The sequence below is a fragment of the Somniosus microcephalus genome, chromosome 4, assembly GCF_052327205.1.
Source record: "Somniosus microcephalus isolate GS21.2 chromosome 4, FLI_Smic_1.0, whole genome shotgun sequence".
NCBI classification, from domain to species: domain Eukaryota; kingdom Metazoa; phylum Chordata; class Chondrichthyes; order Squaliformes; family Somniosidae; genus Somniosus; species Somniosus microcephalus.
In genome coordinates, this window is record NC_140990.1 from 291,123,672 (window position 1) to 291,149,058 (window position 25,387).

The 25,387-nt window shown below is 44.7% G+C and overlaps 1 protein-coding gene across 2 annotated transcripts in view; it reads left to right on the forward strand.

The window, feature by feature from the left end:
* Nucleotides 1–25,387, forward strand: part of thsd7ba (thrombospondin, type I, domain containing 7Ba) — a 1,218,118-nt gene that overhangs the window by 531,020 nt on the left and 661,711 nt on the right. For both annotated transcript variants that reach the window (XM_085986643.1, XM_085986644.1), the window contains exon 7: nt 13,251–13,406. In XM_085986643.1, the coding sequence (XP_085842769.1) occupies nt 13,251–13,406 (156 nt within the window). The remainder of the gene's footprint in view (nt 1–13,250; nt 13,407–25,387) is intronic.

A 25,387-nucleotide genomic window follows, 5' to 3' on the forward strand; every position in this document is an offset into this window, starting at 1 on the left:
AATGGTCCTGAATTTGCGGTCGGAGGCGTACCTCCGACCCGCAAAATATTTCCGAACTTACCTCCTGGTTCCAAAGCTACAGAGAGTTCGGGCCCTGGGCCTCCAGGCATACGCCTGCGTAAAGGCCCACAGATCCCAGGGACGCAGGCGGTTCAGAAGCGTCCCTGGGATGACGTGGGCCCGGCCCTCCAATGAGAAAGGAGGATTCCATTTACAAACGGAATCCCAAAATAATTAAACAATTTAGACAACTGCAATAAAAATAAAGGTTTTCATTTTCAAATTTAATTAAAAGTCCCTTCAATACAGCAAATATAATTAAATTTAATTTTTTGAAAAATAATTTTAAACATTTTAAACAGTGAGAAAGAAAGACTCTATGAGAAGAATGAACTATCCGTGGCTAACTAAGGAAGTTAAGGATGGTATCAAATTGAAAACAAAAGCATACTATGATGCAAAGATTAGTAGTAGGCCAGAGGATTCGGAAATCTTTAGAAACCTGCAAAGGACGACTAAAAAAAAAATAAAGAGAGAGAAGATAGATTATGAGAGCAAACTAGCAAGAAATATAAAAACAGACAGTAAGAGCTTCTACAGGTATATAAAAAGGAAGAGAGTAACTAAAGTAAACGTTGGTCCCTTAGAGGATGGAATTGGGGAATTAATCATGGGAAACAGGGAAATGGCAGAGACTTTGAACAAATATTTTGTATCAGTCTTCACGGTAGAAGACATCCCAATAATAATAGATAATCAAGGGGCTATAGGGAGGAGGGACTTAAAACAATCTCCATCACTAGAGAAAAAGTACTAGGCAAACTTATGGGACTAAAGGTGGAAAAGTCCCCTGGACCTGATGGCCTGCATCATAGGGTCTTAAAATACGTGGCTACAGAGATAGAGGATGCATTGGTTGTAATCTACCAAAATTCCTTTGATTCTGGAGAGGTCCCAGCAGATTGGAAAACCGCAAATGTAACACCCCTATTCACGAAAGGAGGGAGACTGAAAGCAGGAAACTATAGATCAGTTAGCCTAACACCTGTCATTGGAAAAATGCTGGAGTCCATTATTAAGGAAGTAGTAGCAGGACATTTAGAAAATCATGATACAATCAAGCAGCATCAGCATGGTTTTATGAAAGGGAAATCATGTTTGACAAATTTGCTGGAGTTCTTTGAGGATGTAATGAGCAGGGTGGATAAAGGTGAACCAATAGATGTAGTGTATTTGGATTTCCAGAAGGCATTCCATAAGGTACCACATAAAAGGTTACTGCACAAGATAAGAGCTCATGGGGTTGGGGGTAATATATTAGCATATATAGAGGATTGGCTAACTAACACGAAACAGAGTGTCTGGATAAAGGGGTCATTTTCAGGTTGGCAAACTGTAACTAGTGGGGTGCCACAGGGATCAGTGCTGGGGCCTCAGCTGTTTCCAATCTATATTAATGACTTGGATGAAGGGACCGAGTGTAAAATAGCCAAATTTGCTGATGATACAAAGGTAGGTGGGAAAGCAAGTCGTGAAGAGGACACTTGGGGCTGGATTTTACCAGCCCTGAGGAGGCAGGTCTGGAGACAGGACTGCTGGGAAATTGAAAATGGGAGCGGGTCCCGAGCCCGCTCCCAACCCGCCTCCAACCAATCTTCCCGGGAGTCGGGTACACGATTTGCGTAGGGACCCGACTCCTAGTGGTGGGAAGAGGATTATAGCCACTTAACTGCCAAGGTAAGTGAGGCATGCTCTGTGTCTGTTGTTATGTTTGTGTATAGATGACAGCTGCAGAAGTGGTGTGAAGGATGCAATGGGACACTGGTGAGTATCAGAGGTAAGAAAATGTTGGGAAGGTCATTTTTAATGTGTATAGATTTTTCTGTAGGTGACAAGCTTTGAAGTGTTTGTGTGGCCTCACCTCATTGGGAGAAGAGACTGATCACTTCTGTACCCTCACCTACAGCTGCCATCTGTTTTATCCCAAGGAGAGAGTCATTGGAGAGCCTGGGGGCAAGGGCTCATCTTTGTACAGTGATTGTCAGTGTTTGACAGCACCTCAATGCTGTCAAACACTGACAGATCATCTGTCAAAAATAAAAGGTTCATGCCACTTTAAGAAAGCCGGCAAATGAAGCGTCATCAACTGACGTCATCTGACAATGGCTTTCCCTTAATTTATCAGCAAGCCCACAGGGCGGGCTTAACAAGTCCAATCAGGGGAAAATAGCGTTTGTGCATTGGGCGTCGCTGGGGGGTGGGACTAGAACCCGGAAGGCAGCAGTCCTGCCCCCAACTCGTCTCGGCAGGTAAAATCCAGCCCAATAATCTGCAAAGGGATATACATAGGTTAAGTGAGTGGGCAAAAATTTGGCAGATGAAGTATAATGTGGGAAAATGTGAGGTTATCCACTTTAGTAGGAAAAATAAAAAAGCAAATTATTATTTAAATGGAGAGTGACTACAAAATGCTGCGGTACAGAGAGATCTGGTGGTCCTTGTACATGAAACACAAAAATTTAGCATGCAGGTACAGCAAGTAATTAGGAAGTCAAATGGAATGTTAGCCTTTATTGCAAGGGGGATGGAGTATAAAAGTAGGGAAGTCTTGCTACAACTGCACAGGGCATTGGTGAGACCACACCTGGAGTACTGCGTACAGTTTTGGTCTCCTTATTTAAGGAGGGATATACTTGCATTGGAGGTAGTTCAGAGAAGGTTCACTAGGTTGATTCCTGAGATGAAGGGGTTGTCTTATGAAGAAAGGTTGAGCAGGTTGGGCCTATACTCATTGGAGTATAGAAGAATGAGAGGTGATCTTATTGAAACATATAAGATTCTGAAGGGGTTTGACAAGGTAGATGCAGAGAGGATGTTTCCCCTCGTGGGGGAATCTAGAACTAGGGGGCATAGTTTCAGAATAAGGGGGCGACCATTTAAAACAGAGATGAGAAGTAATTTCTTCTTTCAGTGGGTCGTGAATCTTTGGAATTCTCTACCTCAGAGAGCTGTAGAGGCTGGGTTGTTGAATATATTTAAGGTGGAGATAGACAGATTTTTGAACAATAAGAAAGAAATTGAGTACAGCCCCGTTTGGGGCACCAGCCCCAAACGTAGCGCCCCAGAAGCAGTCGCGGCCGCCCGCCGGAAATTGAGCGGTATTGCAGGCCTTCCTCCCCTTCTTAAAGGGGAGGGGCCTTGCGCAGCGCGATCTGGGGCCCAGCTGGGCCCCCGAGGATCGCGAGTGCAGGCAAAAGAGCCCGGCACCGAGGAGAAGTGCCGGGCTCTTGGAACGCAGCCGGCACGCCGCGGGGGGGGATTCAGGAGGCCGGGGACGGGAGCACAGGCAGGCGGCCAACAACAAAAATGACCGCCCCGCACCTCCTTTAATTTGTGCCTCCCCGGCCACAGATAGGCCCCCCCGAACTGGTCGGACATAGCGTCCGGCGGTAAATCAGGTGGTGCTTCCAAATATCGTGGCCGGGGCATCAGCGGGGCGCTGCGCTAACGGCTAGCGCCACCACTAGCGTCCCACGGAATTTAGCGGGAGGCGTGGACAGTGCCGCGCCCGGCCGCCAGTTGGCTTGTGACCCACTTAGCGCCCTCTTAAGGCACTAACGGGTGGTGCAGCCAACTGAATTTCTCCCCCAAACACTTGCATTTATATAGCGCCTTTCACGACCACTGGATGTCTCAAAGCGCTTTACAGTCAATGAAGTATTTTTGAAGTGGAGTTGCTGTTGTAATGTGGAAGGCTTACAACGGTGTACGCTGAGCGTACGCCGTCATCGGGACCACAAATTCCGGGCAAAAGTAACATGGCAGCATCCACAGTAAACACTCCACTACTTTACATTTTGAAAATAGTAAGCAGAATTCCAAAAACTTGTAATGTGAGTAGTGAAGCTGCTGTCTACCATTCTCTGTCCTGGAGATGAAGTCTGATACCTTTTGTTGTTATCATAACGAGGCCTCCCAATATACAGGTGACGCACATTTACCTACAGTATATTGCTGGCAAGTCATTTTCTGCTAAAATTCGTGCATGTGGTTAAAGCAATGTTACTGCAGTCACTCCTGTGGCTAGTCAGCAATTTCTATTGGACAACATTGTACAAGATCATAGACCTTGCTAATTGTAAGTACGTAATGAAATGTAACAAGTCTTGGCTGTTCCCAGCTAATGAAACATTACAGGCTGGGAGAAGATGTTGTTTCTTGCTCCTAAGTTACAGATTGAATTACAAGACAAGCTAAGTGTTTTTTCAGCGTGTCAGTGCACAGCTCAATGCACTGTGCAATTTATGGTGCTGATGTTTTCAAAATGCAATTTGGTTTAGCAGCATGAAGTACCATTTAGTGCCAATTAATAAATCTGAATCAACAAATTTGAATGAGTTTCTGAGAGACATCAAGGAGGCAATAGCATCACGTGGGACATTGAAAATAGAGGCCATATCCTTCCTCTAGAAACTACCCTTAAAATAAAAAGGAGACATGTATCATGGGCTGTAAAAAGGTATGTATATGAAACTAGTGTATATTTAACACTTCTAAGTAATGCTGCTGAGATCTGTATCCTGACAAAAGAACGGAAGCAGAGACTGGGTGCTTTTGGGAAACACTGCAAAGGGGATGCTGCATAACACAATGACCAACGCACGCTACAGTAATGAAGATTGGCCTGCATGGACAGCAAGAAGAATATGATGGAAAAGACTGAAATCACCACAGGAACTGGCAGGGGGGATAACTCTATGTGAAGGACAGTTTGGTTATGACAACTGAATGACTGATGAATGGGTTTGAGGAGCAACAGTACAGGTAATATTGGAAATGGCACAGGTGCAACACCTAAAATTCTAGACTGCGTCCATGGCAGCAACTCAGGCGTTATATTAACAATGCTTCGGCCCTGCCTTAGTGATGCATCATGGCAAATGGGAGAGAATATGTGAGCTAGTAAAGTGCACTCATATCACAAAATTCAGAGCAGGTACATTCTTGCTGCAATACAAAAACAAAGAATTCTTCTCTTTGGGTGTTCCAATATTTATTGTCGGGCTGGAGCTCCGGAAATGTGCTAATGACAGTGGTAGCAGAACAAATTTATTTTGGGAACGTTTCTGGTTAAGCTAGAGAGAGAGGGGCAGGGAGAGAGAGGGGGAGGGAGAGAGAGAGAGGGTGAGGGAGGGAAAGAGTGAGGGGATGGGAGAGGGAGGGAGAGAAGGAGCGCGGGGAGGGAGTCTCCGTCTCCTCACACAACACACACACAGCCCGAGCGATGAGAACCTCCGGCTTCACCTACATCTCTCTCTGGATCCTTTAAAAAAAAATTTAAACCCACAATCTCGCCTTCTTCCTTCCTTCCTTCCTTCGGCCGCCGCGATTCAAACTTCCAGCCGACCTCACAAAATGGCGGCCGCCCTTCTTCACCCACCGGGCTCTGAGTCCAGCCCCTTCCCCGGGGTGTCTTCCTCTCTTCTCTATCTCCTTCCCTCACTCTCTCCTTCCCTCTCTCTCTCTCTCCTTCCCTCTCTCTCTCCTTCCCTCTCTCTCTCTCTCTCCTTCCCTCTCTCTCTCTCTCTCTCTCTCCTTCCCTCTCTCTCCTTCCCTCTCTCTCTCTCTCTCTCCTTCCCTCTCTGTCTCTCTCTCTCTCCTTCCCTCTCTCTCTCTGTCTCTCTCTCCTTCCCTCTCTCTCTCTCTCTCCTTCCCTCTCTCTCTCTCTCTCTCTCTCCTTCCCCCTCTCTCTCTCTCTCCCCTTCCCCCCTCTCTCTCTCCTTCCCTCTCTCTCTCCTTCCCCCTCTCTCTCTCTCTCTCTCCTTCCCCCTCTCTCTCTCCTTCCCCCTCTCTCTCTCCTTCCCCCTCTCTCTCTCTCCTTCCCCCTCTCTCTCTCCTTCCTGTTAAGTCTGTGTGTTATAATGAGAATTACTACACAGACCACAAGAGTAACTTTTAACAGGTCTTTACTAGTCGAAGGTCAGGGCGGAACTGCCCAATAAATCATTACACAGCACTTATATACCGGTGTGGTCACCACCGGTATTACAGTATACAGCAGCCAAGATAAAGTAGTGCAACTCTTAAAATAGTTCTCTTAAAGGTGGAACGGTTACATACACTACAATCCTCCCTTTTTAGCTTAACAGTATATATTTCCCATTAAACATAACATCATAACATATATACACAACTTCATGGAAAAACAGTTCACAGATTCAGTCTCTGAGGCGGCGCCTCCTGCGCCTCCTGACTCGGTCCGGATAGCGCCTCGGTGGTGTAGTAGGTTTTCGTTGCTGGGGTGACTTATCTAATAGTCCTTCACTGGACTTAACAGCTTGAATTTTCGTAACTTCAGAACCAGCATTGTTGACTTCTAAAGGCTCGAGTACCTTGGGAAGTTTTTCTGCTTCCAGACTGATTTGGCTCAGTTCGGAGGGACCACGTGCGTGACCTGGTAGGGGTGATAATGGTTCAGATGAGTCATCATCTTCATCATCATGGGACAACTCACATGAATATACTAGATTGCTGTCCTCCTCAGTATCTACGTCCTCCAAATGTTTTATTATTTCTATTTTTGGAGCTTCAACTGTGAGTGTGGCTGTGGTCTGTGCATTACTTGATTTGCAGCTATATTCACCAGAGTCTTTGGGTGTGAGATTTGTAATGGTAAGTTCTATCACATTCTTATTTTGTTTAAATTTGTATCGGTCAGAAGATTCGATTAAGCTCTGGTCTTTGTACCATCTGACCATCTCGGAAGTAGGTGTAAACTCACAGCTCAAAATAGCAGAATGCTTCTCTTCCACTGTAATGTTCTGTAGTTCTTTGACTACCTTTGACGGAGGCTCTTTAATAGTCAGCCTCGCCTCAGATTTTGATTTCCCTGCGATAAACTGCAGCAAGCCGGTCATCTTACAAGTTGTTTTTTTCAGAGTGAGACGATGAATAGTGCCACGATGCTCAATGTCCACATCTTCAGAAGCATGAAGAATTTCACCATTTAGTATCCATTTTGGAGGCTTCACGTCAGCAACTGAAAGCTCACACTCAAGAATGGCGTCACTTGGCTCTGTCACTTCCACATCACATATGGGTTTAATGATGGCAATTGATTGCTCTTCTACATATAACTTTGCTGTGCTTTGGTCATCTATGGCATCGCACATGTAGTTGCCTTCATCTTCAAAAGCGACATTATTAATCACGAGCTTCCTGTACACATCTTCACTCACAATCTCATATTTATTACTGGGATGAATCTCTTTGTCTTTGTAATACCACTTGACAGCAGCATTTGGCCTGGAAACCTTGCATTCGAAAATGACACGATGTTTCTCCATGACAATCTTCTCTCTTAAGGGTTTCACAATTGTAACTGGCAATTCTTTAATTCGAAGCAAAGCTCTGGAAGTAGCGCTTTCAGCAACAAACTTGATCTCTGCAGCATCTTCAGTTTTTGCCTCTGCCACCAATTCCCTGAGTGGCTTATTACTGCTGACACTGCTCACAAAAGGGTGCTCTTTCTTCTTAGCTTTCAACTGATCGATGAATTTGACATATTCCCTTTCTTGCTCAGCTTTGATTCGTTTGGCCTCATCGCGCAGACGGTTTGTGTGTTCCTGTTCCATTTTCTCAATCAGCTGCTTCTGCTGTCTTTCCAGATTCTCCCACTCTGTGTCAAAGAACTTTTTCTTTGCATTCATCTCTTGCTCAAAACGGCGAATCATTTGTTCTAATTGCTGTTGTAGTTTGAAATTGAGTTGAGTTCGAGCCCGGTGTTCCTCAGAAATGTGCATGTCTGTAGACTGGACAGATTCAGAATTCTCTGTCAAACTATGTTGTTGTTGTTCAGTGGAATTCTGTTCTGATACTTTGTTCTCTTCTGAAGCATTTATGCACTCCTTCGTTTTTCCATCATTAGTCTGCAAGTCCATTTTAGACTTGTCTTTTGCACATGGGCTGGTCTTACCATCATCAGTTCCAGAGTCTGAGCTGATTATCTTCACCGAGTTCTCACTCTCTGCTTTGTCACTGTCACTGCTGCATATGCCCTCAACCAATATTCTGGACAATCGTGCAGGTTTGACATCTTTGTTTTTTCCGGAAACTACCGTTATTGCTTTTAGGGAGTGCCAGTCCATATTTATTTTCCTGATCCACTCCCGTCCCAGAAGTGGTGGACCTCCCTCAGGTAGTACATATATGTCCATTCCTTGGTGTTCTTTACCCTGGTGTACCACCTTGACTTTTATCTTTCCGATGGGGTATACTCTTTGCCCCGTGTATGTCTGCAATACTATCTTCGTATCCCGTAGGGGAATATGTTTGAATAACCTTTTGTAATCTTGCTTATTCATGACCGTCAATGCCGATCCGGTGTCCAATTCCATCTTCATTTGGACTCCTGCTATCTGCAGTGTGACCCAGATAGTTTGTCGGTCAGCTTCCTTACTCACATTGTGAATTCTCAGACTACCCAGTTCCTTGCTGTTGGAGTCTGAATCCGAATTCTGTTCATCCGAACTCTTCTCAGCCACCTTATGTACCTTTCTGCACTTTTCCTGCAGTGACTTTTTGTTGCTGGTCTTCTTTCCTGACTGGCATACTTTAGCTATGTGACCAAGCTTGCCACATTTTCTACATTCCTGGTTTTTAAACCAGCATTGGTTCTGATCGTGTGTTGTCTTCCCACAACAATAACATTTCGTTGTACCCGAAGCCATTTGATCTACACTGAGTACCGCTGCCTTCAGCTGCATTTCCGCAGTGCCTCTCGCTGCGGCTTCATGCGATGCTGCAATAGAGACAGCCTTATCAAGTGTAAGATCATTCTCTTCAAGCAGCCGCTTTTGTGTTCCTTCTTTCGACAATCCACACACGAATTTGTCTCTCAGTGCCTCTGTCAGGCTTTCCCCAAACTGGCAGTATTTCGCTAGCTTACGCAGTTCAATTAAATACTCCGCGTTGCTTTCCTCTTTCCGTTGCGTTCTCGCATAAAATTTAAATCGTTCCGCTAACATCAGCGGTGAGGGGTTCAAATGATCTTTCAGGACAGCCACAATTTTAGCGAAAGTCTGATCCGCCGGTTTAGCTGGTGATAGAAGATGCTTCAATAGCCCGTATGTCTTCGCACCCATTGAGTTTAGTAAGGTTAGTGCTTTATCTTCATCTGATATTTTATTTGCCTTACAATATATCTCTATGTGTTCTACATACGTGGCCCAATCTTCAACATCGGGATCGAAATCGTTGATGTTACCACGCTTAGGCATCTTCGCAACCTTCTTGAGAAACACAAAGAAATTTTTCTTTTATTTTTTTTTCAAAATGGCGGTTTCCCGCGCTTGTCTTCTTCCCCCGCCTACGAAAATGGCGGCTTCCCGTGTTTTGCCTTTCTCCCCCGCTGGCTGTAATGGCGATTGCCGAATTGCTGCGTTCGCCCTCCCCAGCAGTTTTCAAATCGTGCCTCCCAGCCCCTCTTGCAGTCCGGTCCTTTCCCCCGGCTGCGGCTGAGTTCTCCGCGTTTTTTTTTTTTTTTTTTTTTCTCCCGCGCCTTACGCTGTCCCGGTCGCTGCGCCTCACAGCCTCGGTAGCTGCCCGGCCTTTTTCACCGGTCGCGGTCGAGCTCTCTCTCGATGCTGTTGCGTCTCCCAGCCCGCTTGTAGCCCGGTCTCTCACACCGGCTGCATTTGCATTCACCGCGGCTTCCGTGCCCTACGCTGCCCCAGTCTCAGCGCCTCTGGCCCCGACTTCTGTCCGGCTCTTTTCCCCGGCCGTGGTCGAGTTCTCCACCCTTATATCCTCCGTTCTTCCCTCCCCTATTTCACAGCCAACGTGGCCGACTTGCTGCTCGTCGCTGATCGGCTTACCCACCACCGTGATAGAAGGGATGATCACTTCCTGTTGCTGATGGAAGGCTTCGTGTCAGAATTCTTCCTTTGCTCTGCAGACCCGAGTCTTCTCTCAGCAGAATGATGAGGGCGGATGCCTCTTCTCGACGCCCGTTAAACTGCCTTGGATGTATCTCTGCCGCAGGATAAGATCGTACTCGTCGCCACTGTTAAGTCTGTGTGTTATAATGAGAATTACTACACAGACCACAAGAGTAACTTTTAACAGGCTTTACTAGTCGAAGGTCAGGGCGGAACTGCCCAATAAATCATTACACAGCACTTATATACCGATGTGGTCACCACCGGTATTACAGTATACAGCAGCCAAGATAAAGTAGTGCAACTCTTAAAATAGTTCTCTTAAAGGTGGAACGGTTCTCTTAAAGGTGGAACGGTTACATACACTACACTTCCCCCTCTCTCTCTCCCTCCTTCCCCTCTCTCTCTCTCTCCTTCCCCCCCTCTCTCTCTCTCTCTCTCTCTCCTTACCCCACTCTCTCTCTCTCTCTCTCTCTCTCTCCTTCCCCCCTCTCTCTCTCTCTCTCCTTCCCCCTCTCTCTCTCTCTCTCCTTCCCTCTCTCTCTCTCTCTCCTTCTCTCTCTCTCTCTCTCTCCTTCCCTCTCTCTCTCTCTCTCTCCTTCCCTCTCTCTCTCCTTCCCTCTCTCTCTCTCTCTCCCTTCCTCTCTCTCTCCCTCTCCCTCTCTCTCTCTCTTTCCCTCTCTCTCCTTCCTTCCCTCTCTCTCCTTCCCACACAGACAGACAGACTCATTTATATATATAACAATTATTTTTTCTTTTTTCATAACAGCATGCCCTCAAGAAAACGTAGCAGACTTGGACGCACCACTTCTGACTGGCGATCTCCATTAACAAAAAACGAAGTTAAAGAACCGCCTTCTGGGTGCTTAGGAAGAGTTCTTCAATCCCAACACTCTCATAAACAGTTTTATAAACATGGCACAGGGTTCTTGAGTTCCCTCAGCACCACCGGGCACTCCAGCTAGTAATTTATATTTCAGGTGTTGCTAATGTGATGACGTGTGCATATTTAATTATCTCTATCTGTACCCTGGAAGCTGATGCATATTATAATTTTTGCTAGCTCATTAATTGTTCCATTGTTACACAACCTTATTTATGTGAATGCCTGGTTCTTTTGTGACCTATCTGAAACCCCTATAGACTGTGTGGCTGAATGCAGTCACAAGTTTGCAGTAATGTCATCTTCTGCATTTGTTTTGCTCAAGGAAATGCTTAAATTAACACAGAGTTATAAATGGTCCTATTAAAAAGTGTTTTTCTGCCATTGTAGTTTAAGTTTGATAACAAAAACTCAATGTTATGAATTCTTTCAGAGTTAGTTCTTCTTTAACAACAACAATAACAAGCATTTATATAGCGCCATTAACGTAGTAGAACATCCCAAGGCACTTCACAGGAGCATTATCAAACAAAATTCGACACCGAGCCACATAAGGAGATAATAGGTCAGAAGACCAAAAGCTTGGTAGATTTTAAGGAGCATCTTAAATGAGGAGAGAGAGGTAAAGGGGCAGAGAGGTTTAGGGAGGGAATTCCAGAGCTTATGGCCTTGGCAGCTGAAGGCAAGGCTGCCAATGGTGGAGCGATTAAAATAGGGGATGTGCAAGAGGCCAGACTTGGAGGAGCACAGAGCTCTTGGAGGCTTGTAGGGCAGGAGGAAGTTACGGAGATAGGGAGGGGTGAGGCCATGGAGGGATTTGAAAACAGGGATGAGAATTTTAAAATTGAAGCTCCCCCACTCAGGCCTCACGTTAAAAAGGGAGATCAGGCCTCAGTGACGTCATCGCAGTCCGACCTGCATATTTAAAGAGTTCCCCGCTGGGTGTTCTTGCTGCCTGTGATTTAAAATTGCAGTTGGTCAGATTGGGGATGGAAAAGGGTGGGTAAGTCCTCGACTCCATTTTAATTACCCCCCCCCCCAACCCCAGCCTGGTTTCTGCCAAGTGGGGGGATTTAAAATTGGCTGCATATAGTGACACCACTATTCCCGGCCAGAATGAAGATGATTGGGTAATCCCCCCGTCAATCACACCTGGAGACCATACTGCTGTAAGTGACCAGGATTTATTTTACGTACATAATTTGTATTATGTAACTATCCTTCACTCATTGCATTTTGCTCAAGAAATCACCCTGTTTTTATTGGGAGACATTGCTGTAGTTTTGGTCACGAGTCCTGTTTGCTGTAGTTGGTACTCTTTTTAAATAGACCATGTTTGCTGTTTGCTGAGTAAATAGATTTTTCTTGCTTTGCTGTAAAATAGACTGCTGTATGTCCCACCCCACCTCCAACTCATTGCCTGACACAGTGATGTCGATAGACACTCTTTTTCTAAAATTGATGCCTTACTGTCTGATCACACATTTCAAGAATGATTACTTGGCTGAGAACATATCATTTCTCGTCTCTGTATAACCATGGGCCATCTTGAAAGAGTACTTTCAGAAGAGGAGAAAATTGGAGGGGGTGGTGAATTAAACATTTTTTCATGGCCTATAATTGGTTTGGGCTTGATGCTTACAGACAATGGCCTCAAAATTCGGTATGTTAGCGCCTCCCGTTAGCACTTGATGGGGCGCTGCGGGCACGGCGAATGCCATGACACCCGCAGACATCAGTGCTGTTTAGTGCTGGTGCTAACTCTTAGCGCATGGGCCTCTAGCGCCTCACAGATCATGATGTCATAAAGTGCACAGCACCCCGTTATTACCCCAGATGGAAAATTGACTCTCACCCCCAGCTTTTTGGCCCGTGCCGACAACGTTGTGAACTCGGCTGGCCGCTTCGGGGGTGATAATTAAAGGGAATGCTTTTCAGCTAGCGCAACCTTTATTATTTGAACCAGTCTGGTGCTTGCGCAAAATTTTTAATGTTTCATTGGTGCAAGATGTCCAAGCCCTCCACTTTGTGAGAGTGTTACGGGCTGTAATGGCAGTCGCCCAGGTCGCCTTGCAAAACAGAGCTGGCAACAACTAGCTTGTGCAGCATCATTGGCCCTTCCTTTTAAGCGAGGGAAGCAGCCTCTGTGATGAAAGAGAGCCATTGACAATGTGCTCGAAATTGTTTAGCGCTCTGCCGCTACCGCCCCGCTCTCGGACTTTAGCGCCCTAAGGGAAGTGGTTAGCGCTTGATTTAGTGCTCCACTTCCTCTTGGAGCACTAAAACTGAATTTCATGGGAGACAGAATGATTAGTGGCTGGCGCTAATTTTTCAACTTTTAAAGTTATGGCGCCCCAAACGGGGCTATACCGAATTTCTCCCCCTTTGAATAACGGAAACAATAACTGGCTTTGCTTTGCTTTTTTCAGTGTCTAGACCAGTGGACCACAGCCTATGCACAGAACCAATACCAGTTACTTCACAGCTCTGCACCATTGCCTGTTCTACTGACTGCTTGGTTTCAGCCTGGTCTGCATGGAGACCCTGCATCCCTGAGAACTGCCAGGATCCTCAAAGGAATAAAGGTTTCACTGCTTTATTTTCATTTTAAATTGATTCTTTGTCATGGTACTCTCCCCTCCTTTTTCCGTGATGAAGCTCTTACATGCAACTTTTAGAATATTTAGAAATCTCCCTGGTAGCATCACGTTTGTGTTAAAATTTATTATGTTCCATGTTATGAGCAACCAAAACTTATCAACTACTTCTGTTGCCTAGGCCCTAAGCCTGGAATTCCCTGCCTAAACCTCTCCGCCTCTCTACCTCTCTTTCCTCCTTTAAGACGCTCCTTAAAACCTACCTCTTTGACCAAGCTTTTGGTCACCTGCCCTAATTTCTCCTTATGTGGCTCAGTGTCAAATTTTTTGGCTTATAATACTCCTGTGAAGTGCCTTGGGACGTTTTACTACATTAAAGGCGCTATATAAATTCAAGTTGTTGTTGTTGTCGTTGTTGAAATGCATCAGCTATCATAAGATCGTAAGATGTAATAAGTCAGTAATAAACATTGCTAATGCCTTATTAATTACAAACATTTCTGTTTGTTTGAATTCTAATTTTATGATTAAAAACTTCAAGTTACTCCAAAATTCAAGTTTTTTCTGTAATTACCTAATTGTTTCTAAGAATAAAAGCTTTTCATCCCTCCTTTAGCAGAGCTGCACTTCTTGCTCAGTTATGTCATTTAACACCTGTCATGTTCCATGAATGATGTGTACATTAACCAGCTGTAATTCAAAAGGAATTTATACAATTTCAAAATAATTATCAGTAACCAACAGAGCAAAGCAACATTTAGAGAATGAAACTAGAAATTTAATTGAACCTGGGGGAATTGTTATGTTCCTGCTTGGGTAGATGAGAGAGTGTCAACTATATGAATTGGATTCAGGAAATGCAATTCAAATTATTTTGTTTATGGTATAACTCTCTGTTCTGCAGAATATTAAACATGTTAATGAATCAATAGCAATTTATTCCAAAGTTGAAAGGTACTATGTATTGCACCTTAGAAATCCATTCCAGGCAGATACATACAATGAAAATATTCTCCTTCATTTACCTTTAAGGATCCTACGGGAAGTGAGCTTGGACAGTTATAATCCAGTCCTAGTAAGTCTCAAATCCATAGCACAAAACTGTCCATAGAAACATAGAAGATAGGAGCAGGAGCAGGCCATTCGGCCCCTCGAGCCTGTTCCGCCATTTAATGAGATCATGGCTGATCATCCAAATTCAGTACCCTGTCCCTGTCCATAATTCAGCACTAGTTGTAACCAAATGGTCAATCTAAGACAGGTGTCAAGGATGATGTATCAGGGCTTGCTCTGCTGAAATTAAGGTCAATGCACATTCTGGGGACTGAATAGGAGAGCATTTATCTTGTAACTAACACCTCAGCTGAGAGTCATTGATATGAAAAATATGTAAAATGGCCAAAAGGTAAGCAATAGGAAAGGCAGATAGAAGGAAATATTAGAACAAAAATGGGATAAAACAAAGGATAAAAGCAAGATGATGGCATATTTACTGAAGTAAAATGACTACCCAGATGAGTATGAGAATTCTTTGCTTTTATTTTTCTTTGAGTCTTGGTAAAGGACGAAGGCCCATAGTGCAGTATGCCACCAAATTTTCAGAAAAATAGAAGAGATTGGGTAACTCATAAAATACTGATCAGTGATCTCAAGTTTGGGCTTTCAAAGCCTGCAGATCATAGGAGGAATATATGACGGAGGAATATAATGGGTTACACAGTTGTGAGATCCTGGTCATAATTTTTGTATTCAAGGTGTGAAAAATTGTGGCTAGAGTCTCAGCAGTCGCCTCTTTGACTTATTTCAACAGCCTTGGGCGCATAGCGAGTTCTGCTAGCTTTTTCAGAACCACTTCCTTTTCTACAGTTACCCCTGTCAATTGTTCCACTTCTCCCGTGGTGCACCTATATTCTCACTTCTGTCATCATTTGTAAAAACGAATTCCAAATAATTAATGTCTGCCATATCTTCATCCTCCACAATTAGATTCCCTCATTCATTCCTCTTTTCTCTAGAAAAGGGAAGGCTGAGGGGAGTGACCTAACAGAGGTCTTTAAAATCATGAAGGGGTTTGATAGTTAGACATAGAGAAGATGTTTCCACTTGGAGTCCAAAATTAGGGGTCATAAATATAAATAGTCACTAATATATCCAATAAGGAATTCAGGAGAAACTTCTTTACTCAGACCATGGTTAGAATGTGAAACTTGCTACCACATGGAATAGTTGAGGCAAATAGCTTAGATACATTTAAGGGGAAGCTAGATAAGTACACGAGGGAGAAAGGAATAGAAGGATATTCTGATGGGGTTAGATGAAGTCGGGTGAGAGGACGCTTGTGTGGAGCATAAACACTGGCCTGTTTCTGTGCTGTAAATTCTATATAATCTCTGAATCATTCTACCCTGCCTTTAAGTATTCGTTTACTTTTAATATTCTTATACAGCCTTTAATATTTCCGTTTATAATATCTGCTCATCTTTTTTCTTCTTTACTTTTAACTCTACTAATATCCCTTCCTATTACATTTTCTATATTCCTCATTATTATCTTTATTATTGTTAGCCCTAACATTATCATATGCCACGCCTTTAAGTGTTTGTTTAGTTTTAATCTTGGAAATTTTACTGGAGTGTTCGGCGCACGTTTCCTAAATCTCCACTCATGTAGCATATTTTCCCTAGATTGAACCCAGAATAGTTTACATTCCTCAGTTATTTTTATTTGAAAATTATATTATCATAAATTGACACAATAGATTGTTGCTTCAATCTGTTGTGTCATAGAGTGATCAGACATAATTTTGCATCCGTGACTTAAGCATAATTCGTCGTCTCCTGGTCATCAGGGGAGACTCGAGCAGTGGTCACATGTTTCACAAGAGGGAGAAAAAAATAGCAGGACTGTTCTTGTTCACTGCCAAATGACCACTTACAGAGAAGAATTGGGAGAGAATTGGGAGCATGTCCTATTGAATGGTGAGTAGCAAAGTTAGTCACAGAAACTCTGTTGACACCTTTAGAATTTGATGACCACATGTGAGCTACAGTACTGGGATGAAGAGAGTAAATTTATTCTTGAATCCTAAGTGAATCGCACTGCCTGAGAGATTTAAAAGACAGTAAAAGTGGTTCAGTTGTTAGTGAAAATTTATAACTTCACTGCTGTGTACTGTAATTACCACAATTGCCACAAAGCGTTCAGCTGGCAATTGGTAACTGTGAAATGACAATGGGCCCTATTTTGCGACCCTACGGATGCGTACGTGGTGTGTACGCGCCCGTAGGGGCCGCGCAAGTTTCGGGTTTAGGCATGCGAAGCACATGCGCTAAATCCTGGAACTTGTAATCTGTCAAGGATCTTCTTGACAGATCCTCCACATCCCCGAGAGAAGGGCCTCTGCAGGTGGAGAGTTGCGCTATTTGCCTAACTTCTGCCCGCTGAATGCCCGTGAAATTCTTACGCCTGGTAAAAGCAGGTGTAAGGCCTGCTTTTACCAGCATAAGAGTTTTAAAAAATAGAAAAATAAAATTTTATCATTCATTTATACATTAAAAACCCTGTCCAATAAGGTAAGTTTATTTTTAGCCCCGTTAAAACATATTAAAAAAATTCAAAAAATGTAATTTTCATTTAAAATATTTAATTAAATGGCATTTTAATTCATTTTAAATATGTAATTTAAAAAAATGTATTTCATGTGTTTGTATATTTTTTAAGTGATCCCCATTCATACTTATGGGAGTTCCGTACGTACGGATCTCCCATAAATATGAATGGGGATCCCCTTCTTTTATCGGTTGGGCTGGCCCACGTGCTCTCAGGGGCGCTTGCGAACCACATGCGCCCCTGGGATACGTGGACCTCTGCCCGCGCATACTCGGAGAGGCACAGGATTGCAAGCCTCCGTACCTCCTGGATCACCAGGTAAATGCTTAGATTTTTTATAGGTCGGAGGCATCCGCCCATGGGAAGCCTCCAATCGCAAATTTTGGGCCATAATCTTAGTCTAATATGCCCTCACACTTCTGAAGATTTTGAATAATGAGACTTTTGTGACATTTGAATCAAAAAAAAACCCTACTGCATTCCAACCCTGTCTCTTTCTGGTTTGTGGTTTACTCAGCAATTGCTTGGGATTGTTCCTGACGATGGTTGTACATTTTTTGTGTGCCATAGCACAGACAATAATAAAAAAAAGACCAAATAACTTGAACAGCATTCTAATAGCACTGCATGAGAAGTAGCAGTTAAATCTTTAAAACATGCTGCGCATGGATTGCAGATCTAAGTTCAGCATGGAGATTCCCATTCTATCATTAGTGGGTTATTTAATGCCAGTTGCCATGAGTAATGGATTATTTAAGGCTATAAATGAAGTTGAACATATTACCACTGTGCTCATAGAAGCAAATTCTAGCCAAATTGCTCCTGCAACTTGAGCATCAACCAGCTCATCCAATGATGAACCCAGAAGGAGTGGGAGGAATTACCAATTTATAAGAACCCTCGTGAATTACTGGTTTTAACTGAAAGACAGTAGCTACGGTTCTTCAGACTCATGTAGACACTCATTAGGAGTTGCAGAGTGAATGGAAGTTACCCCAGTGTATAACTGCAGTCTATTTTAACGCTGTGGTTTTCCTCGGGAAGGTTCAGATAAAACAGGCAACAGTCAAGTCGCCATGCCAACATATTTGCTAAAGAAAAACCTCTAAATTATAACAAAAAAAGCCTATGACCTGCGCCAGCCTTCAGAAATGCTCTATAAAAGTACTACACATTTATATGATGACTCTGCATGCATTTTGTAAAATTTAGAATCCAAGGTGAAGGGTCAAGCTCCATAGTGCAGACACCACCAAAGTTGAAAAGAGTTAACAGAAAAAGACAAGATAAATGGCGGGTGCTTGATTGGGGTCCTGATGCTATTTTAACTCGGTGGGACGGACACCCTGCCCAGCGGCCAATTCGCTGAGTAAAACCTCGCAGGAGTGGCTGTAGAAACTGAATGACATGACTGGAAGCAATATTTAAAGGGGCACTTGCCTGCAGGAACTCAGATCATTAGGATCTGTGTGCTGTTGTGATTAGTGGATTTCCAAGGCAGCTTTGAGCTGCAAAATTGCTTCTTTCTGATTTTTTTCTCTTACTTACCCTGATTAAGCACTTATGGCTTACCATGGGTGTTATTTTCACTTTATTTCTTTGGACGGAGGAACAGCTAGAGGAAGAGGAGCATCAGCAGCAGTCACAGCAAACAAAACGAGCAGCACATGGGCCTGTTAGAAGACAGCAGGTGAGGAGAGCTGCTCATAGACGGTCTTACCCAGAGCACAGGGCCTATAGGTCAAGAGTCAGTTTCCTGGGTATCTCGGAGGAGCACTGCACCAGGAGCCTATGTTTCACCAGGCAGGTTGCTGACCTATGCAGCCTCCAGCAGGACCTGCTGCCTGCTGGAGCAGGGGACTGTGCTTTGCCAGTGGCTGTCAACATCATAATATTTGCCTTGGGCCCCATCCAGAATGCTAAAGGTGACATCACCCACATCTCCCAGTCTGCAGTAAACAGCTGCATCAAACAGGTCACCTAAGTTGCCCCCTGCGATAAATCCATGTAGTGAGACAAGGACTCAAAGAGGCGATAGCGTAGAATTAGCACGAGTACTTTATTAACAAACAGAGTAACAAACATCATGCCTGCATCCTGGCATCTCACCTTTGCTGACCTTGACAGGAATCAAACCTCTGACCTTAACAGGAAGCAAACCTCTGACCTTAGCAGCAGCATTGGCTACAGCACCACCTGGTGGATAACCTTAATCATAACATCCCAGATTACTATATCCCTCCCCCTTAAGGTTTCAGTATGAATTTCTTAACAAACAACCATTCCTGAGGGTCACATAAGGAGTCTCCATTCATCATGTTCCATACTTGACGAATCTAACAGTTCAGTATCAATCTCTCTGGTGGCTTGCGAGACCTTTGTGAACGTCTAACAGTAAAGTCCCTGCTTGTTTGTGGTGAAGCCACCAGCTGCTCCTGAGCAGTGCTCAGAGTATCTGACTCTGCAACGATGGTTTCCTCTTGACGAATAGGTTCCTGTGGAATTGACTCTGTCCCTGGTGGTGGCACCACAGATGCACTTGGATAATTGGGGGCAACCCTGTCTTCAGTCATTGCATCTGGAACCTTCATTTCAATTTCCCCTTGTCTGGGAAGTATCTGATCTACATGTCTGCATACTACCCTACCATCTCCCAACATGACCTTGTATGACACTGGACCTGTCATTGAGTCTATGAAGCCAGGAATCCACTTTGGTCCATAACTGGAATTCCTGGTAAGGACCGCATCTCCTTCTCCAAAACTTCGGCTCTTTGTTCTTTTGTCATGGTTCTCTTTTTGTTTGTTTTGTCTGTTTTCCATTTTCCTTTTTAGGTCTGGGTGGACAAGGTCAAGAGTGGAGCATAGTCTGCGACCTAATAACATCTCAGCAGGAGAGAGTCCTGTGGTGGATTGAGGTGTTACTCTGTAGCTGAACAGAACCCGTGACACTTTGGCTGCTAAACTCCCTTCTGCACTTTTTTTCATCATCTCCTTAAATGTTTGTACGGCTCTCTCCGCAAGTCCATTCGAGGACGGATGATATGGAGCTGAGGTCACCTGCACTATGCCATTTTTTCTCAAGAACTCTTTTGTCTCTGTACTCACAAAACAAGTGGGATTGTCACTCACCACGATCTCCGGTAGCCCTTGATTACTGAAGCTCCGACGCAGGCAGTCTATAGTAGTAGTGGCGGAAGCAGAATTTACAGGATAAACATCCATCCATTTGGAATGTGCATCAATGATTATGAGGAACATCTTCCCCATGAATGGACCTGCATAATCTAAGTGCAATGTTCTCCATGGTTTATCCGGCCACTCCCGGGGTGGAGAGGAGCCGCTGCTGGTGCCTTCCGGTGTTCCTGACAAGTGCTGCATGTCTTGACTAGATTTTCTATCTCCTCATCTAGCTTTGGCCACCACAAGTAACTCCTAGCCAAGGCTTTCATACGCGAGACCCCAGGATGACACTGATATAGTTGCTCTAGGATAGACTGTCGTGCTGGCTGTGGAATAATCACTCGTGCTCCCCACAACATGCAACCATCCTGCACACTCAGCTCTGTTTTCCTGACACTGTAGGGTGTGAAGTCAGCCCCTTCCGGATGCTGTGGCCATCCCCTCACCACATATTCTCAAACTCTAGACAGTACTGGATCTTTACCTGTCCATGTTCTTGCTTGCTCTGCAGTCACAAGTGCCGTGTCAGTGTCCTCCAACATCAAAACTCTGTCCTCTGGAGCTGCACGGATAGGTGTGCCTGGCGGTGGAAGACGGCTCAAGGCATCTGCGTTCCCATGGTACTTGCCCGCCTTGTAGACGATGACATACTCATATGCCCTCAACGTCACTGCCCACCTCTGGATCCGGGGTGACACCATCTGTGGAACTGCTTTCATTTCATTGAAAAGAGAGGGAAGAGGTTTATGATCGGTGCATATGGTGAACTTCCTGCCATATATGTACTTGTGGAACCTCTGTAACCCAAACATTACTGCTAACCACTCTTTGTCTAACTGGGAATAGTTTTTTTCCGCTGGTGTTAGAGTTCGGGACATAAACCCTATTGGTCTTTCAGTTCCATCTTCCATGCAGTGTGAAAGAACTGCCCCCACCCCATAAGGTGAAGCATCACAAGAGAGAATTATGTCTTTCTCTGCATTGTAGTGAACCAGCACATCCAACGACAGCATCAGTTTCTTGGACTGTTCAAATGAAACCCCCTGCTCCTCTCCCCACTGCCACTGTGTCTCCTTGCGCAGTATTTTGTGAAGAGGTGCTAACACAGTTGACAAGTTTGGTAAAAACCTGTTATAATAGTTCAGCAGTCCCAGGTAAGCTTTCAACTCAGCCACATTTGTAGGAGCAGGGGAGTCCTGCAGTGCTTGTACCTTCTCCTTGAGTGGATGGAGCCCGGTGGCGTCCACTCTGTGTCCCAGGAACACTGCCTCATTCCCCAGGAAAGTGCACTTACTCCTCTTGAGCCAGAACCCTGCCCTCTCCAATCTCTGTAGTACCTCTCTCAGAGTGCTCAGATGCTCCTGGTCGGTTCTTCCTGTCACCAGAATGTCATCCAGATAGATCGAAACATGTGGAATCCCTTGCAGTACACCTTCGATTGTCCTCTGGAAGATAGCTGGACTAGATGAGACACCAAACGGTAAGCGGTTATATGTAAACAAGCCCTTGTGTGTATTTATGGTGACATACTTTGATTCGTCATCCAGTGTAATCTGCAAGTAGGCATGACTCATATCCAACTTTGTGAATTTCTTTCCTCCAGCCGGGTTTGCAAAGAGATCCTCTGTTTTGGGAATCGGATACTGCTCTAGTTTGGACACCCGATTGACTGTCAATTTATAGTCTCCACAGAGTCTTACCGAATTGTCCGGTTTTAAAACAGGTACTATGGGAGCTTCCCATTCCGAACATTTCACTGGCTCCAGTATGTTTTCTCTCAATAGACGGTCAAGCTCAGCCTCTACCTTTGGCTTCATGGCATAAGGCACAGGTCGTTGTTTAAAAAACCTTGGCGGTGCCTCCTTGTCTACATAAATCTTAGCTGGGGGGCCATTAAATGTGCCAAGTTCCTCCTTGAACACATTCTCATGTTCACTCAACACTTCTTGCAAAGTCAACTGTTTGCCCACATCTATTTGATGTACTGCTCCCCAGTCTAATTTAAGTTCTTTTATCCAGCCCTGACCTAACAGGTTTGGACCAGTACCCGATACTATAACTACAGGTAGCTGTTCCACTGTGTCCCTGTGTTGCACAGTTACATTAGCTGTACCTAATGTCGCTACTCGTTCACCTGTATATGTTTTAAGATGCAGGGAGCAAGGCTTTAACTCTGGAACTTTTGCACGGTTCCACAATTTTGAGTACTCTGCCTTGTTCATTATGGTCACGCCGCACCCTGTATCCACTTCAACGTTCACCTTAGAGTCACTTACTGTCAGTTGCAATGTGATAGGAGCCACTTTTGGAATGTTCTCTAACATGCTATACATTATGAACATGTCCTCTTCTTCCTCAGCTTCCCCGCTGATGTGGTGTGCTCCATGTTTTTTCACTTCTCACCCTTGGTTTTGCTGTCCTCCCCCTTTTGGTTTGGTTTCCTCCACAGGTGATTGCGCCCTGCAAGCTCATTTTATGTGTCCTTGTTTCCCACACTTGTAGCACTTTTCCTCCAGAAACCGGCATTCACTCGCCAGGTGATCGCCCTTGCATCTATAACATGCCTTCACATGCTCACGTTGTGGTTTCTGACACATATTCAACTTGTGCACAACAACCTGACCTGCAACTTGCGCAGCATTAGCTCTGTCTGAACCCTGTATTTCTTTTACACCTCAGTTCGCTGTCTCTATGGCTTGAGCAAGTTCCAATGCTTTTTCATAAGTAAGCCCAGTCTCGGATAATAATCTACGCTGCATTCGGTCGTCCATAATTCCGCAAACTAGCCTATCTCGCAGCATTTCCTTCAGGTTGTTCCCATAATTGCAATCTTGTGCAAATTTACGCAACAGTGCTACATAGTCCATTACGCTCTCTTCCTCTTTCCTGTTCCTTGAATTAAACTTGAACCGCTGTACAATCTCACTAGGCTTGGGGTTGAAATGTTCTTTTAGCAAAGCCACTAATTCAACAAATGATTTGTCTCCAGGCTTTTCAGGACTGAGCAGATTCTTCATCAAACTGTAGGTTTGGCTTCCCACTGAACTAAGCAGAATGGCTTTCCTTTTTCCAGCATCATTTATTTCATTTGCTTCGAAAAAATAACCCAACACTTCACAGTATTCCTCCCAGGTTTGTGCTTGATTATCAAAAGCGGAAACCGTTCCTACCGTGGCAGCCATGCTCTCTTCCAGCTGGTAGCTAACTGTAGCTCGTAATTTTGTTGTTTAAACGTCCTGGCAGACTTCTCTTCTTAATCCAAGGTCCTTTTTACCTCATCGCCAAATGTGATAAATCCATGTAGTGAGACAAGGACTCAAAGAGGCGATATCGTAGAATTAGCACGAGTACTTTATTAACAAACATAGTAACAAACATCATGCCTGCATCCTGGCATCTCACCTTTGCTGACCTTGACAGGAAGCAAACCTCTGACCTTAACAGGAAGCAAACCTCTGACCTTAGCAGCAGCATTGGCTACAGCACCACCTGGTGGATAACCTTAATCATAACATCCCAGATTACTATACTCTCCTTGCCAGAGCAAATCAGTACATTCACTTCCCAATGGACACCAGCAGCCAGAATGAGAAAGCGCTGGGATTTGCAGCAGTGGCTGGCTTCCTTTATGTTCAGGACATTATAGTCAGAACTCATGTCACTATCAGAGCACCAGATGACAAGCCAAGAGCTTTTCTGAGCCTCCGGGCAGCACGGTGGCATAGTGGTTAGCACTGTTGCCTCACAGTGCCAGGGACCCGGGTTCGAATCCGGCCTCAGGTGACTGTCTCTGTGGAGTTTGCACATTCTCCCCGTGTTTGCGTGAGTTTCCTCCGGGTGCTCCGGTTTCCTCCCACAGTCCAAAGATGTGCGGGTTAGGATGATTGGCTATGATAAATTGACCCTTAGTGTTAGGGGGATTAAATACGTGGGGTTACGGGGATAGGGTGGGATATGTGTTGGTGTAGGGGTTACGGGGATCGGGTGGGATATGTGTCGGTGCAGGCTCGATGGGCCGAAATGGCCTCTATCTGCACTGTGGGGTTTCTGTGATTTCTGTGATTTCTGTGTGAAAGGCTTCCACTCCATCAATGTACAGCTGGTGTGTGATCACCACAGAAGAATAATGCAAGTGTTTGTCTGTTTCGATGGCAATTGCCATGGCACCTTCAGCTATGACAGTCATCCCCAGCCCCTCCCACTTCTGCACCAATCCAGGAACATCAGAGAATGGCTGCTAGGGGACAAGGGACACCCCCTACAGACAAGGCTGATGACACCCCTCTGCATCTCCACCACACCTGAGCAACACAGGTACAATCAGAGCCATGGGTTTACCAGGAACATCATAGAGGGTACCATTGACATCGTGAAGCAAAGGTTAGGTGCCTTCCTTGATTGCTCTGGGGGCTACAATATGAGCCAAACAAAGTGGGCAGCAGCATTGTAGTTTGCAACATTCTGCACAACCTGGCAATGCAAAGAAGCTTGGAGTTAGAGGAAGCACAGCAACAAGAAGGGGCATCATCAGATGAGGAAGAATTGGATGAAGATTAAGGAGAACCAAAAGGATGGGCACTGCAGCTAGAGAGGATAGAGCAGCACTTTGGGTGACCTGCTCAGTCCCTTACCTGATAAGTGACAAAAGCCCTTGTTACCCCCTTCACCACTCTCTTGATTCTGTATTAAAGAACATTGGCCAGAATTTTCCGGGGTGGTTGCGGACACGATCGGAGGCGGGTCGGGTGGGAAATTGATATTTTTGGGAGTGGGTCAGGAACCCGCCGTCATCCCACCTCCACGTGCTTTACCCTCGGGCACGTCTGTCGGTGTGGCAGCAATCCGACCGGCACAGACAGGCGACCCAATTTAAAGTAGTATTAGAATAGCAAAATACTGCGGATGCTGGAAATCTGAAATAACAACAGAAAACGCTGGCAACACTCAGCAGGCCAGGCAGCATCCATGGAGAGAGAAACGGAGTTAACGTTTCAGGTCTGGGACCCTTCGTCAGAACTGGAAAAAGCTGGAGATGTAATAGATATTAAGCAGGTGCAGAGACAGGGAGGTGGGGTTAGGAGGGGAAGAAGGAATTGAAAGAACATCCTGTACTTTTGTAAGAGGCAGGAAAGATAAAATGTTGCAAATGGGAGTGGCAAAAATCATACTGCATGAAAA